Here is a 16,922-nt window from a genome sequence, read left to right on the forward strand (position 1 = left end):
CAGACTTCAAAGACAGCCATGTCCAACACAATGTGTACAATCCAGACATTAAATGTGTGATTACTGAACACAACATAGCAAACTGGGACAATAAGCACATGAGAAAGAGGACTGTTTTATCAGATTGGTTAAGTTGGTGTGTGTGTGTGTGTGTGTGTGTGTGTGTGTGTGTGTGTGTGTGTGTGTGTGTGTGTGTGTGTGTGTGTGTGTGTGTGTGTGTGTGTGTGTGAGAGAGAGAGAGAGAGTGTCTCTGGGTGTGAGGATGTAAACATTGTTTTCCGTACCTGCATTGTCTTGTGTTGTCGCTATAAGCCTGTGGGGCACTCGAGGCGAGACCTTCAACCCTGCTCGTATCTGATAGAACCTGAGGTGGTGGATAAAAACAGAACAGTCACACTTAATAAAGCAGCACTAAATAATCAGATGTTCTGGAGTCTGTAAATTGGTGAAAGGTAGCAACAAAAAAGTTAAATCTTCATGCCTGTGTCACTGTCACTGTAACACTGAGGCAGAAGAGAGGAAGGGCACAGTTGTTTTCATCATGTATTTTATTAACTTGACAAAACTCATTTAAGATATTGCCAGAGCCTTACAGTTTGACCTGCTGAAATTTCAATGAGTAAAAAATGTATTTACGGATATTTGTAACTACATTTTTGCATGAAGGTACAGTGAAACTGGTTCAAGCTACCTCCAATACAGTTCTGCCATTCTGAAATGTGCATCTTTAATCGTGTGACTAGCCATAAGTAACTTGGAATTATGGCTTGTCAAAATTACATTATCTTTCATTTCAGTTTTGCCTTGTACACGTGTTTAACTAGTTTCCCAGTTGAATATTTGTCACAGTGGCCTAAAGACTGGTCATTGACACCCCTGGTAATTTCAAGTCACTGGGGAAAAAAGTTGACGAGTGGTCGCTGGAGGTTCCTGGGCTTCCCTGGCTGTCCCTGAGTGAAATCAGCCACAGAGTGGGTGCTGCCACAAAAACCTCCTTGCAATTGCTTTGGCCACTAGTAGAATGTCACAGTCCCTCACAGTTTGCATGGGAGATGCTCGCTTGTCTGTAAACACTGGCTAACCACCAAGCAATAGTGAAACTTGAAAAAGCAAACCAGATACAGAGATTGTTTGCCTTCAAAATAAAAGTTGCTCTTTACCAGTGAAACGTTGCAGGTGATTGGCCTCTGTTGCCAGTTTGTATCAGACTCTTCACAGTGTTTACAGAAAGGTCAGCGTCTTCCATACAAACTACTGGCAACCATGGCAATCTGCTAGCAACCACAGCAATCACAAGGAGGTTTTCCATGCAGCACTGCATAAATCCTTGCCACCTGCTTGCCCAGCAATAGTGAAACTTGTTGTGCCTCACAGATGCAACCAAGACTTAGTATTAGAAGTTATCTTGGAAACTAACTTTGCCTCTTATTATAAAATATAAACGCAGCTTATCACAATTGTATCCTGTACAAATCAAATGCAGATTTAATCAGTCCTCCTAATGCAATCAGTGTACATCTGTGTGGCCCAACAGGCTAACACAGGGATTAGTATCAACTTCAGCAATCGCATTTCAGTGTGGCAAGATGTGGAGAGCTTGGAAACTAAACTATTCTTATTCCATAAAGCTTTATCTTCACACTGGGGTCACATTTTACTTAGTATTCACATCAGATTTCTTGTGATGTCTGAGAACAACGTGGCATCTAGTAAAAACAAACATATTAGTGCACTCAGCTGAAGGGATTATCGTGATAAAGCTTTAGCCCATCACATTTGGAGAGGGAAAATCATTTTGATAAAGCTGGTGTTTTAGCGAGCCAAACGACATGTTTTAATCTGCAGACATAGCAGGCTGCACAGGGACCTTTTTTAGTAGAGCAATATCATGGAAACTGCAACAAGAAAATAAAAAAAACATCAGCTTTATCATAAACTCACTTTATTAATCTGCCTATCGATGGAGCCCATTTGTTTACATGTCCTCTTACAAGGAGAGAGGGAAAGGTTGTAATACTTCCTTTTATGATTTTTTTTGTTAGTTCATATGCTACCTAAGGAACATAAACCTGGGAGAACAGGACTGTGGAAACATAGGAAATACAGGACTAAACAGTGAGTGGTTTGCTGCATACAAACTGCATCTGTACTGGGTTAAATAGAAGCATGGACCACGTTGCCAGTCTGGGAACTCCCTGCTGGTGAACCAGGTTCACTAATGATCTCTGCCAGGAGAACGGGAGGAACACTGGATATATGAAAAACACTAACTCTTGTTTCTGTCATCAATAAAAATAATAATAAAAACAATATATTGTATTAAGTCTGTTGCATCACTGCTGCATTTTCATTTGCCTTTGTTGTCATACCAAACACTGTAATTCCAGAGCGCAATTGTACCTACAATAACTGGTCATCTCCAGCTTTGATATAGCTGTTGGAGTTCAGCCGCATCAAAAGCGACAGCTGCCAAAGTAAGGGGACAGGGAAAAACTAAACAATGTAACAAAATAAAATTATATGTAGCTTCAGCGACGGCTAGCTGAGCTAATGACGGCTACATTTAATCAACAAAACATTTTGAGAAAGGTTTGCAGCATTGTTTTCTGGTGGAAAGGCACATGACATTTAAATTATCCCATAAATTCAATTACACCTTCAGGATTCTAACAGGAGTCCAAGCTTCACTGATATGTACAATTTGCTATTTCCAGTCATAGATAGTATGACTGGAATATGTCATACTAGTAGGTATCATATTAAAACCTTGCATTATATTGTGTGAGTATATATATATATATATATATATATATAAATTCTTACCCCCTTTGAAAGAGATCCACATTGTGAAACTTGTGCAACTCTAGAGAAAACTCCACTGTTCCCTGTACTTCAGACATGATATAATCCCACTCATCACCTGTCAAAAAAAGAAAACAACCAATCAATATGATATATAGGACCAATGAGTCAAAATAACACAAAATCCACACTGAAAGGTAAGACAAATGGTGACATTTCTAAAACTAGCTCCTACTGAAGTGATGCTGCATGACTCATTCAGTCTGCCGCGGTGTGGATAGCAGACTGTATGAGACAAAGACAGACAGCTTGGTCTGAATATAGTTCTCATTATCACTGGTCAGGTTAATATTGAAAATATGACCACCGCCCTGTGATTGAATTATTTCACAGTGACAGCATGAATGTGTGCAGCTGTAGGTTCTCTGTGCCAGGTTCTACTACAGGAAACCTCAGTCCTATACTGGCAATTGTAGCATGGACACATTACCCTCTTTGTACATTTGAATAATCGTTTATTACACAACTAGATTTTTTAATGTTTTGAATTCTTCAGTAGCATGTTTTAGATTGATATCCTTAAATACGACTCATACATGGAAGAGTGTGAAATTAAAAGAAAACATGGGTCTCCTTATTTTTTTTTGACAAATGGAGAAATTTAATACTTAAAGTTTAATGCAGTATATCTCTGTGGTGTCTATTTATGCAAAAGAAACAGTGATTAGTCACCCAAAACTTCTTCCGAAAACTTCAGTGTTGTTAACTCTAGCAAAAATTAGTTTAAATCCATTCTTTGGTCGCAAAACACAGAAACCTATGACCTAATAGATATGGTCCAAGTCATTGAGACAAATGCATGCAATGTGACTAAATAAATCAGAAACCAGTGTGTCTAAAACAACTTCTGATCAGTGCATCCTACCTTTGCTGACTCCCAGTTCACTCATACCATATGAAATTTATTTTCTATTATCTGTAATTAAAGCTCAGCACATGAACCAACCAATTTTCTGCTCACTGTTGTCTGCAAATATTACATACCAAGTTCATAGTACACAGAGTATAAAGTACCACGAGAGCTGAAACTAGTCTGAACTGCCACCAATCAAAAGGTGCTGAAACACTGACAGTGTTTACAGCCAAGCATATTAAATAACCCATCATTAAATGCTTTGAAATATAATCCCACCAAGTGTGTGGTATTGGGTTAACGTTCCCGTAAGTGCTGTAAAAACTATATCACTCTAAAGGAAGATACACACAATGAAGAATCATTACAGAAAACCACAGTGCTGTGAAACACCTTTTAAAAGTGCAGGTTGTGCATGACAACCAGTCCTCATCTTAGCTGGCTTAAAAGCATAAGTCCACTTTGTTTAACCAGTGTAGAGGTATCTAGCATTGCATCAGAGCTCAGACACAGCAGTGCTGCTAGAATTAAAGTAAAATGAAAAAAAATACTGCTAATTACAATTCTCACCCCCTTAGTATCTAACTTAGTATTTACTTCAATTTTACATGTTTATAATGAAGCAAATTTCTAACAGAAATTGAGTAGTGGGCTCATTTTACACAGGAAAACAAAAGCAAGCTTAGCTAGCATCTCTCAATTTCTGTTAGACTTTAGTATGCCGCTAGTAGGTTATTAACTTGGTAGAATGAGCTACATGAGTTCATTTAAAAAGTTATCTTTGGGACACTTTTTTAAGCTTTCAAGAGATGTGTTTTAAAATAAATGTGTGCTAATAGCTAAACTACAGCTGTATCAACTACTTCTTATATTTTTAGCTAATTCATATTAAAATGAGAATTCTGTTAAAGGAGTCTTTGGTAACAGCTAAGCTAGCTGCACGACCCAGACAAAAGCATAGACAGTATAAGAGCGTCCAAGATAACTTGGAAGTGCCTTAAACTTGGAAGCTAATAATGGTGAGCAGGAAGCTGCTCCTCTGGAAGTGCAAAGCAGTCAGAAAGGCTTTGGTTGCATCCATATAAACTTATTTATAAAATGTAATATTTGATAAACTGGTCCTGTAGATCTGCAGATGTTCCTATTTAACAGGTTCAGTACAATTTTAACTTAACTACAACATTAACTCATTGTATTTGTTTTTTTTCTATAATTTACCTTTTCTTTTTAGGTGAAATTAAAGATGGCAACTTTAGCTTAAGTGCTTAATGCGTCGTACTCTGGGCTGATGTTAGGGACAAAAAGATGGATTTTATTTCAGAACTGTCCCAAGAGTATTTTTTATGGAGTTGTTACAGGGGAATGTTTTATTCAAGGTTAAATAACAAAAAAACAAAAAAAAAAGTTTAAACGGTCAAGTTTTACTTGTCCCTTCGCAGAAAAATGATTTCCCAGTGTCCTCTCCTAACACCTTATAAATAGGGTGAGTCTAAGGTGTCCTCTCAGTTGGCTGGAAAACACTCTTCTCTAATGCTGATAAGATGGATTATAAGAATTGTGCCAGGAGTAGAGAAAAAAACGCCTGTAAATCTTCAGGAAAATCCAGTGTCCACATTAAATCTGAGGACCATAAAAGCAAATGAGTACAGTCCCGAGACACACGGTAACCTTCCCTAATGTAGTACATCAGCTGGCCGCTGCCACAAATGGCCTGAGGAGACAAGTAACAGCAGAGATGTTTTCTCTTTGTGCTGACTCTGCATGCTGCTTGTGAGAACAGTTATATGATATGATTTGATGGGAGAATGCGAGATCCTGAAATATGTTTCTTTTGCGCTGATTAAAATACAGCCGAAGCTGCTTCACTGCGTCCCTAATTCACCGAGCTGTTCTTCAGGCCATCGTTGTACTTATGTTATTTGCTGTCTCCAAGATACATAATAAGAAGGAGCAGCTCCCTTCTCCAGCAATGTGTTACTGTAGGTAGGCAGTGAGCAGAATGAACACTGTGTACTTGATTAAATGGAAGCTTACAGGCCAGGGACTTACTGTAATGTGCTTTTATTTTCCCAGTGAAACAATCAGCAGCCTACAGTACACGACAAGAGGGCCCAGACACGTGCACTGATTATCAGCCTGTGTTGAAAATTCATCAATAACGTTAATCAAATCAGCGAAGCCACCAAAGCACCCACGCTGACAGCTCCAGAGACATACAGCTGTCAGTCATCTAAGTAAGACGCACTGTGTTTCTTTTAATGACGACGACAACAAGGATGAAACGACCCAGCAGCTCGAGCAGAACTGCAGCATGGGACACTTGTTTTCATAATGTCAAATCCCATGAAAAGACCAAAATCAACTATGTGTTTTTGATTTCTGTTTATTGAATTTGCTGACAAAAACTGAAAACTATGTTATGGAACAGCTTTGCCCTCTCAGATTTTATAGATATATATTTCAGGTTCAATCTAGTAGTCTGTCCCCCCCCCCCCCCCCCCCCCCCCCCCAGAATCTTTTTATAAATTTTTATAGATTCAACTAAAAATCTTGTAGATTCAACCTTTGTGCGGCAGGCTGCTTGTAACAAAGTGCCTAAATATACAGTTTAAAATTAGTTCTTTGCTAAGTCATCTGTTTTGTGTAGACACAACACTGGTTCATCCTTTGAGTTAGGAGCGTTTTTTAATGCTCAAATAACTCAAAGTCAATGTCAAGTGGCTTAACAAACAGAAAACCGTTCCACATTCATGTCCTTAAGACACTGTTGAATGAGCTGTGTTCAAATGCATGTGTCGCTCTAGCTCCTCGAGATATCTACACAACCTGCAGCCAAACTATACTTAGAATTTTCTGCTTATAAATTATCTCCTTTGTATTTTCTACTGGAAGCAAATCATTAAACACTAATCATTACAAAACACCCATCTGCTGTCTGATTACTATTTAATGCAGGCCACAAACACACGCACACACACACTTGGAGGTCTGGAGTTTGCAGCTTCGTTCATTCTGCCAGCTTAAGGAAAACCTAAAACTCCTGGCTGCCCTTAAGACGCCCTTTGCTGTGACTCCTGCTGGATCAGCTCATATGGGACCACTGACTGACATCTCCAATCTGAATTTGAGAAAGGAAGAAGCAACATGTTCGTAGTCCCTGTGTGTGGAATGAGCAGATTTTGCAGGCTTAGCAGACATAGATGTCACAGTAACAGAGAGTCACTGTTTGTCACGGGAAGCTGCTGAATGTGTGCATGGCTCAAAGAACCGGAAATTAATCTCAGACATTATTCCATTCATTAACAGCCACATCCCTCTCCAGCAGACAATAACAAAGAGCCGTCACCAAATGTGTGACAAAGAACCACTGGGTTACAGCACCTTCTTTAAGCGGGGATATCAAATCGCAGTTGCTGTAGCAATGCTTCATTTTCACGATTTCTAATTTTGAGAGAGAGCTATCTGCAAATTGGTTACGTGGAGTGGCACTTTACAGAAATCCACTGAGCCAGCCCAGCAATCATGTGATGGCATAATCTAGCAAAAACCCTCCACGATGCTGTATTAGGCTCTTTGTTGTTAAATTACAATGCCAAATCCCTGCAAAAAAAAAAAAAAAAAAGGGGGGGTGGGGGTGGCCTGAGTTATGGCGTTAAATGAATCAGAATATGACTTTGAGAGGATGTGACTGGCATCGTTGCAATCTCCAAATGAGATTCCCTGAAGATCAAAGGGCTTTTCTGCTGGCGTTTGGAGAGCTGCATGCTGTCCACAAACAGACTTACTATTTGTATTCACAACTCTGAAGCACTGTTCAGTGTGTATGGAAACCAAGTGCTGCCATGCTGTAAGTGTGAGCATACAAATGTGCATATGCTCTAAAAAAAAATAGTTAAAAGTGTGACGATGGGCTTTTAAATGGAAAGCTTGGGGCTGGGTTAACTGGTTTCAAATAAGTCTGTGTAGTACTCTAACCCAGGTTTTGTGTTCTGTAATGAAATTTCAACATCAGTGCCTGAACTGAACTGAGCAATATTATTAAATGAGAGCTATTTACCCTTGTATCATAATTTATGTCTTTTTTAATTTATTATTTTTACATTTTCAACACTGCTGTGGCAAAGTTTCAGGGCTTTGCTTTCTTCATGTTATTTCAGACTACAGAGGGGCAGCTTTAAACAACATCCTGTGCGACCATAAAGATACAGAGCTGCACCAAACACAGTTACCAGCAATCTAAATTCAATTAGACTGTAGTTCGGACTGATTGAATACGTTTCCCAATGCTTTTATTGTGAAAGCGAAATCTATTTTTCCCTATTGCTTCTTCAGCTCATCACTGTGGAGTGCGCTTAAATGTTTGCTCAGTCCTGACCACATATAAGCAATAGGTCAGACAAAGACCCTCGGCTCACATACAGAGGAAGCACATATGGAGTATAAATTTAACCCCTTAGACTCTACGTTTCCGACCAAATCCGTGAGCTTTGGCAGTCCTGGCGCCGAGCAGCAGTCTACTACAGAAGCAGCTTTCTCTGTTGTAATGTATGACAACTGAGCTTCCCCGTCCTCTCGTGTTCCGCAAACAGCGAACCATCCCACAAAAGCAGGAGGAAGGTGTCACATGTAGAATAAAACAGCCTCACCTTAGCAGTGATGTGGAGTGATATCCGCAGAGGGTTCGGGGGTCCAAGCGGTTATTGAAGTAAATAGCTGTTTGCGGACGGATGCGCGGTTTGCAATGTTTATTTCACCGCTTCTCCCGCTGCTGCTGCTGTTGCCATGGTTATTCATCCAGACCCTGTATGTTCTGCAGTCCCCCCCCCCCTCTCTCTCTCTCCCCCCCTCTCTCTCTCTCTCTCTCTCTCTCTCTCTCTCTCTCTCTCTCTCTCTCTCTCCTGGAGGGGGTTTGCAGTTTGGGGAAGTAGCGCTGAGTCGGGCAGTGTCTTTGTACACAACACTTACCGTATACATAGACTGTGGATAGTTTCACAAGAGGAATATTAATAGTCAGCAGCGCCCAGTCAGCGTAGTGCTGCTGGTGTCCGTCCGGCAGAGCGAGCTGACGTCAGGGCCGGCCCCCTAAAAGCTGAAGTGAACCGTGCGCTCGGAAATGACCACGCTAAGAAACAAAAGGGTGACTGTGATGCAAACAAAGCATTATTGCAATAATAAACAGGCGGGCGACACGTGACTTGGAGAGGTTTGGTAGAAGCAATGATACTATATTTAAAAAAAACCCCTCAAATTTCTGAGAAAAAAATCATGTATGACTGCTTACAAAAATAGGTGTTACCAAGCTTGTTACTGACTTCCCAGCTTTTTAACTTTAGATAACGAAAAAAGAGATCCTGCATAAAAAGAACACCATAAGCTTTTTGGGCAAGTGGTTTTTATTATAACCCATAATTAAATTCTATTTTCATCATCCTCTATAATGGCCATAATAATTGCTAGTAATTATAATTGGGAAAAAAAGAGGTTGCTACTGTACATAGCAACAAAGTTTGAGTAACAAGGAGGCTGGGGTGGATGGATGGATGGGATTTTACATGTTTAATCCATCATACCTTTAATAGCATGCGTATTCCCAGGATACTTTCAGGCCCCTCTTCTGTGGAACCAGCTCCCAGCTTGGATTCGGGACACAGACACCCTCTCTATTTTTAAGATTAGGCTTAAAACAGGCTGGCGACCTGTTCAGGGTGTTCCCTGCCTCTGGCCCTATGACAGCTGGGATAAGCTCCAGCCCCCTCGCAACCCTGAACAGGATGACCGGAAGCGAATGGATGGATGGATGGATGGCTTAAAACTTTCCTTTTCGATAAAGCTTATAGTTAGGGCTGGATCAGGTGACCCTGAACCACCCCTTAATTATGCTGCTATAGGCCTAGGCTGCTGGGGGGTTCCCATAATGCACTGTTTCTTTTTATTCACCTCTTTCTACTCTGTTTTTACTTCACTCTGCATTTATTCATTAGTTATTATTAATCTCTGTCTCTCGTCCACAGCATGTCTTTTGTCCTGTCTCTCTACCCCCCCTCAGCCCCAATCGGACACCACGTCTGGGTCCTAAAAGCCAAACGGGCATGGCAGATGACTGCCCCTCCCTGAGCCTGATACTGCTGGAGGTTTCTTCCTGTTAAAAGGGAGTTTTTCCTTCCCACTGTCGCCAAGTGCTGCTCATAGGGGATCATTTTGACTGTTGGGTTTTCTCTGTATTATTGTAGGGTCTTTAGCTACAATACAAAGAACCTTGAGGTGACTGTGTGTTGTGATTTGGTGCTATATAAATAAAACTGAATTGAACTGAATTATTATAACGGTGAACAATCTAAACCAAAATCCCTATGCAAACAGAGGCAAGGAATATTCAATTCAATTTTATTTTATTTATATAGTGCCACATCACAACAAACAGTCACCTGAAGGTGCTTTATATTGTAACGTGAAGACCATACGATAATTACACAGAAAACCCAACAGTCAAAACAACAACCTATAAGCGAGCATTTGGTGACAGTGGGAAGGAAAAACTCCCTTTTAACAGGAAGAAACCTCCAGCAGAACCAGGCTCAGGGAGGGGCAGTCATCTGCCGTGACCGTTTGGCTTTTAGGACCCAGAAGTGGTGTTTATCTCTTGTACCGGCTCCAGTTTCCTTACTTGTTTTGTTTTCAGTGCCAGTTTTTTTCAGTGTGATTGCTTAGGCTCCGCACAACTCCAGTTAGATCATCACTGAGTTTTTGGCTCTATAACCAATACACTCGAATGGCTGTATTTTGGCCACCACCAACATTTGAGCTACATATTTGTGAGTTTATAGAATAAATCCTACATCTATCTCACCAACTAACTACAAACACAACCTACATATCTGATAGTGCTGAGCAGAACAGTGGTTATCCTGAAAACAGCCCCTGATATTATGAAGAGGAAAGTAAAGCATAGCAGTAAAGTTACAAGCAATAAAATCAACCTAAATGGTTGAAAATGCTATTTCCCAAACAAAATGATAAAGTAAGCCATTTTATGCCCCCTAAAAAACACATAAAAATCTGAAGTCATTATTAGCAAGACAACATTGCCATAATCTAAGACAACAATCTGGATTTCTAAAGTGGGTTTTCTTTTTGAAGACACAACAAAGTCACACAGTAGCCGCTGTATAGCTTGTTCCTGGCAGTCAGGTACAATTAAAAAGCCATCTGTCCTGGTTAAACAACTCTTCACTGACTAATCACTTGTCAGATAAGGGGGAGGGGAGCATTATGTAACAAATGAATAAAAATGTCCATAAGCTGCTGGCTATGGCAACTGTGTGTTTAACGGCTGTCAGCAGCAGAACATTAGTTTCCTCTGATTCTTTGAATCTCTGACTCACTGAGTGCAGGATAGCAGTTCTCCTGTGTTCTAAGCTTCACCTTCTGCTTAAAAACCAAAAGTCAATTGCTGCTTTTCTCTCGTGGCATTCTGCCATAAGCTGCAAGCGCTCTTGATTAAAAGGGGAGCACTATTGATTTTCTTTTTTTCTGTTTTTCAGGCAGTTGCCAGACCCCAGATGACTACATAGTCTGGGAAAAAACCTGGCAGAATTTCCACAGGTTATACAGCAAGGACACCAGTTTTCACAGATTCCAATATCAGACTTGCATGATTATTTCTAGTACGCAACAGTTAAAGTACAGAAGATAACAGATACTGCTGTGGTTCAGTGCTATATTGGATGTCTGCAGTCACCTAATGTAGAGTATAGAGGGGAATGATTTTTTCATGCTCATCACTAATGAAGATGAAATTCACATGACTCAAACATGTCCTCCAATCCAAACGACAGTATCAGTGGTTTCCTCGTGGCCTCACGTGTCATGTGGTCATGCCCATGGTAATGTTGCCATAGCTCAGGAGGTAGAACAGTAATCTATTAACTGCAAGGTTGATGGTTCAATCCCGCTAGAGGTCATTTAATTTTATTTTAAAATAGATATTCGTAAAATGTGGCTGCAGAAACGACCAATGAGGTCGTTTTTTTCAAAGGAGGACAGGCTCGAATCAAATGGCCGAGTCGTTCCGCTCATTACTCATTACCTTTTATATGTAATGAAAAGTTCCATACATTTGGAGGGTGGATTTTATTATTGGTACAATTAAAAAAAAATTACAATGGTTTGATTGCATTAAACTATTTTCTCCCTGTGGTTTTCTGAAGAGTAAAACTGTAATAAAACAAAATAAAAACAAAAGGATAATAATATATAACTTATGACCTGGACAGTGAAGAATTCTGTTTCTCTGTTGTCCTAATTGGTTCCTGTTTTCACCTAATATTTTTTTTTTTTTTTGGTTAAAACACAAGGTTAGGCTTTAAAAAAAAAAAAAAAAACTGGTGAACTACCCATAACAAGAACAACAGTGAACTGAACCATAATTTGCCAGAAGATAAGACTATCATTAAAGAATTAAAACTCATTTTCTTTAGCATTTTTAAGAAGCTAGCACTGTTGGCAAACTCTTCCCACCACCTTAGGTATATTTTTGATCTGAACTTTGTTAGCCATTTTTTCTTCCTCCACGTCTTTATGCTAAACTAGGTTAATTGCACCCTGGCTCAAACTCTGACAAAATTATATAGTCTATTTATATACAGTGTACACTGGTACAAACTTTTAATTGTGGCCGTACCAAAATATGACCAGAATACAATAGTATTGGTACAAACAGTCAGCTTAATTTAGCTAATCTAAACCTGGATGGAGTTTTCTCAGTCTAGCAATTACCACTGCTTACTTCTCATAGTCAGAGAAACAAGCCATGCTACTTCTCTAGCTCTGACTATGGTGCATTTCTCCTTGAGCTACAGTACTGTGCAAAAGTCTTGTTTCCAAGGAAGCCTGTTTCTTTTCTTTGTTTGTTTTGTTATAAATTTACAATAATTGATCAAACAGCAGTAGATGGATGTATTTAATTGCAGTAGATGCCTTTCTGAAAGTGTTATAAGTAAGTTTAAGGATGTAATTCCTTTACTATTATCTTCTTCAATGCCATATGCAGAGCAGCTACCTAAACTCTACTCCCACAGAGGCTGATTAGCTGGTTAACAATATTACATCTTCACTGTGTACAACTCTGGATACTGTGGCTCCTCTGAAAAAGAAAGCCTCCAATCAGAAGTGCTTGACTGTCTGGTATAATTCACAAACGTGTGGCTTAAAGCAGATAACCCTTAAGCTAATTTAGAAGATCTTCATTTAGCCTGGAAAAAAGAGTTTGTTGCTTTATTTTTTTTTTTTTTAAAAAGCTCTCCATAAAGCCAGGACATCTTACTATTCATAGGTGATTGAAGAAAATAAGAATTATACCACAGTATGTACATTATACAGCAACTTTCAAAACTACTGATATTTATTTAGACTCTTTCTCTCTAATTGATCTTTCTGAGTTAACGTCAATAGTTACTTATCATCAACGTGTCTATTATTTCCCATTCCTACAAGACTGCATGAAGTCCTATCATTAATTAATGTTTCAATCGTACATTTGATCATTCTCTATTAATGGCTACATACTGTACCACAGGCCTTTAAGATGGCAGTAATCAAATCATTATTTGAAAAGTCATCACTTGACCAAGCTGTCTTAGCTAATTATAGCCCAATCTCCAACCTTCCTTTTTACTGTCAAAAATTCTTGAAAGAGCAGTTGTGAAAAAGCATTAGTGAAGGTTACAAATGATCTTCTTATGACCTCTGACAGTGGACTCATCTCTGTGCTTGTCCTGCTAGACCTCAGTGCAGCATTCAGTACCACAAGAATTTCTTACAGAGCAAACTGTAGGTATTAAAGATACTGCGCTACAGTGGTTTGAATCATATTTATCTAATATATTTCAATTTGTTCATGTAAAATGGGTGTTTTCTTCACACAGTGAGATTAATTGTGGAGTTCCACAGTTCTACACTGAGATCAGTACTATTTACATTGTGTTTCCCTTAGAAGGCATAGCATACATTTTCATTGTTATGCAGATGATACCCAGCTTTATCTATATCCATGAAGCCAGATGACACACACCCATTAGTTAAACTGCAGGAATGTCTTAAGACATAAAGGCCTGGATGACCTCTAATTTCCTGCTTCTAAATTCAGATAAAACTGAGGTTATTGTACTCGACCCTAAAAATCTTCACTCGCTCTCTGTTTATACACTTCTCTGCATTTAATCATCAGCGTGTCCTTTGTCCTGTCTCCCTCTCCTAACCTCAACTGGTCACGGCAGATGGCTGCCCCTCTCTTAGCCTGGTTCTGCCAGAGGTTTCCTCCTGTTAAAAGGGAGTTTTTCCTTCCCACTGTCACTAGTGCTTGCTCACAGGGGGTTGTTTGTTTGTTGGGGTTTTGTCTCTATTTTTGAGTAGTTGCATCTATCTTATATATATTTGTGTATATTTCTCATTTTCCTGGCCAAATACAATGAAATGAGGGGTGGTTTAAGACTTTCCTACAGTACCCATAGCATATTTTATCAGTTTTGTAGTTCACTGTTTTGTTTTGTTTTTAACTATGTGCATACATTTGTACATACCTAGCTAGGAGTAGCTATTTCAGTTAATTAAATATCATTTGATCACTGTTTTGGTACAGCAGTCTGCTCTAATATAAAAAAGCTACCACAGCTGCCATAGTGATAAAAAATCCAGTCTTGACGGTGGCTAAATTCTACCGCAAAATTAAAAGTGCGCAAGGATTGCATTTCTAAGACTATTTTTTTGTTTGTTATCCATAGTAGAGAGAGACAGGAAAGGGAAGGGAAAGATGCGCAGGAACACTGGCGACAGGCCGGGACTCGAGCTTGCGCCGCCTGCACCGCAACGCAGCATATGCATATGGTTGCCGGCTTCACCGTTAAGCTACCCGGGTGCCCTCTAAAATCAGCTTTGTCAGCATTATCTTTAGTGTCCTCCCAGCATTAGCAGTGCCCATAATTGCCATGCACTGTCATCAAATGGCACCTTGTGTGAGACACCAGCAATTTCTACAAAATTTTAGTACTTTACACCCCAGGAATGACAATGCATGTTCTGGAAGCACTTTTCTATTAATGTGGAGTGAGCACGATCGGTTGCAAACCTTCTTTTATTATATTACTGTTTAGCTAGTTAGCCAACAGTGCTGTAGCCTTTTTGCTCAAGTGAAATAAGTCAACACTTGAAGCTTCTATGTATGTTTATTTCTTCACAGGATATTTAAAAAAAAAGATCATTTAAAGGATAATTTGAGAAAGATAATTTCTCAGATGTAAATTTAAATCTCCTGCACTGGACAAGGCAATAAGTAAACACAAAACAAAATTCTGTGTACCAGCTTGTTATTGTAACACCTATTTTTACAACAATCTCAAGCTAAACTGGAGAGCCTCATCTGACTCCAGATCACAAGTTATCTAGTCATGGGGCCAGTCTCGTGGCTGGATCATCCCAAACTGCTTTCCCTTTCCTTCTGCCTGCTCTGTCTGTGGAGCAGGAGGTCTTAATTTTCCAGGCTGGACACATGATCTTTCTGCCAAATCTCTGAGGAGGGCCAATCACTGTATTAGGTTTCCTTTACAGCTCTTTCAGATGAGTGTGTTGGTGTGGCTACACAAACAATTGATTCTTGCAATATGATAGAGTAAAGAATACTATATCATTGGTGGTAGTAAACTGAGTATCAGAAGCTTGTGAGGTTATTGATTCCTACTATCACATCATATAGAAGGGACAGCAGTAGTATCATTAAACCTATATACACCCAGGAAATATTACAAAAAAATAAAATCACCAAATACATTCATGTTTGTCAAAGCCAAGGCATTTTTTTGCACTCTTAGTTAGAAGTTTTTCCTCAGAGAGATCTGTGTCTATGGGCCAAGCAGTTCCTGCCTCTTCAAAAATAATGTACCACAAGAGCTGACCTATCTTTTCTGTCCCGGTGAGAAATAGCATACCAGTGCATGCTAAAGAAAGCTGTATTCCTTCAAGAAACCACATCATAGTTTGGGTTCTAAAGTGAAAACCAAACACCAAAGGATCAACTACAGGCAGGGAACATATACAGTGTGTCTGCTTCAGGCTCCTCAGGTAATAACAAGGCTTTCTTTATGTCAAAACTGCAGGCTAACAGGACTCCCCCAGCTATACTGATGAGTAAATATGATTATGAAATCTGCATTTCATCACACGCTGGCTGCTATTTCAGCATCTTGATGATGATTATTAGGAGAATTACTTGCAGCCAGCACATCATTAGGAGGCACTGCAGCGGGTAGAGGTGTTCACATAAAGACCATATGGGTTCCTGTATCTTTTTAAGTGATGGTAATAAAATGTAGTCACCACCTCCTGAAAACTCCTGGCCAATAGGAATCCACTGAACAAGCTTTTATGTCCCCTCCAAAAATGCCTGAGCATCCCCCACTTGAGTTAATTCCTCAACATGCGCAGGTAGGACTGACATCAAGGGAGGGAATTTCATGTCCGTGGCTCCTTCTGCTTCTGCATCTTACCGCTGACTGCCTCTCTGCCGAGCCCTGTCTGTGTCCTGTCACGGAACGGGGGAGTGAAACATGGCCCTCTGCATCTCTGGTTTGAGGAGGTAAATCTCTCACGTTGAGTTTCTGTCAGGGATCTTTATCAAAAAAACTCTTCTCTCTGAATTTTTTTGAAATTTACCAATACATGAGGAGCCATTTCAATCTAAGTAATTATTAATTTTTAATCTTCATTTAGTGGGAGGAAATAGCTCCATTTTCTCTTTCTGGAAACTTCATGGGTGTAATAATTGGATGTGCATACGTCTTCACTGTTTCCTTTCAGATTGTTAGTGAAGAAAGCCTGAATGACAGAATTCTTATCTGAGCAATGCCACCAGCTTCAACATGTTCACCATTTTCACTGAGCTACTGTGCTCCTCAGAGTCCACACAGTCAATTTGAATATGACTGAATCATATGGCTGATTGCTTCATGGCCAACAGCGGTCCATTCTCTTAAGACAAATGGGAGAACGTTTTGGGAGCTCCTAACTGATAATACAACATGCGTGACAGAGGGCTTCAGACAGCTGTCAACTATCCAAAACCATCAAACTTCAGAGTTATCACTTTCAGTGAAGACTTACCCCTGAAGGAGTTCTTTGCCTGCTGTAGTAAAAACGTAAGGGGTAACTGTTTTTACAA

At 39.7% G+C, this 16,922-nt stretch overlaps 2 protein-coding genes across 7 annotated transcripts in view; one reads left to right on the forward strand and one right to left on the reverse strand.

The window, feature by feature from the left end:
* The window catches only part of fam135b (family with sequence similarity 135 member B), a 50,165-nt gene extending 41,675 nt beyond the window's left edge, over positions 1-8,490 (reverse strand). For all 4 annotated transcript variants that reach the window (XR_004020572.1, XR_004020571.1, XM_030741107.1 and 1 more), the window contains exons 1-3: positions 8,362-8,490; positions 2,824-2,920; positions 285-364 (exon numbers count right to left, since the gene is read on the reverse strand). Coding sequence is in view for 2 of the 4 variants with exons in the window: in XM_030741107.1 (XP_030596967.1) it covers positions 285-364; positions 2,824-2,900 (157 nt within the window). In the remaining 2 variants the exon portion in view is untranslated. The remainder of the gene's footprint in view (positions 1-284; positions 365-2,823; positions 2,921-8,361) is intronic.
* Positions 8,491-16,161: 7,671 nt separating this feature from the next.
* Positions 16,162-16,922, forward strand: part of col9a1c (collagen, type IX, alpha 1c) — a 30,825-nt gene continuing 30,064 nt past the window's right edge. For all 3 annotated transcript variants that reach the window (XM_030740981.1, XM_030740983.1, XM_030740982.1), the window contains exon 1: positions 16,162-16,340. In XM_030740981.1, the coding sequence (XP_030596841.1) occupies positions 16,312-16,340 (29 nt within the window). In that variant the 5' untranslated portion in view covers positions 16,162-16,311. The remainder of the gene's footprint in view (positions 16,341-16,922) is intronic.

The sequence above is a fragment of the Archocentrus centrarchus genome, chromosome 11, assembly GCF_007364275.1.
Source record: "Archocentrus centrarchus isolate MPI-CPG fArcCen1 chromosome 11, fArcCen1, whole genome shotgun sequence".
NCBI classification, from domain to species: domain Eukaryota; kingdom Metazoa; phylum Chordata; class Actinopteri; order Cichliformes; family Cichlidae; genus Archocentrus; species Archocentrus centrarchus.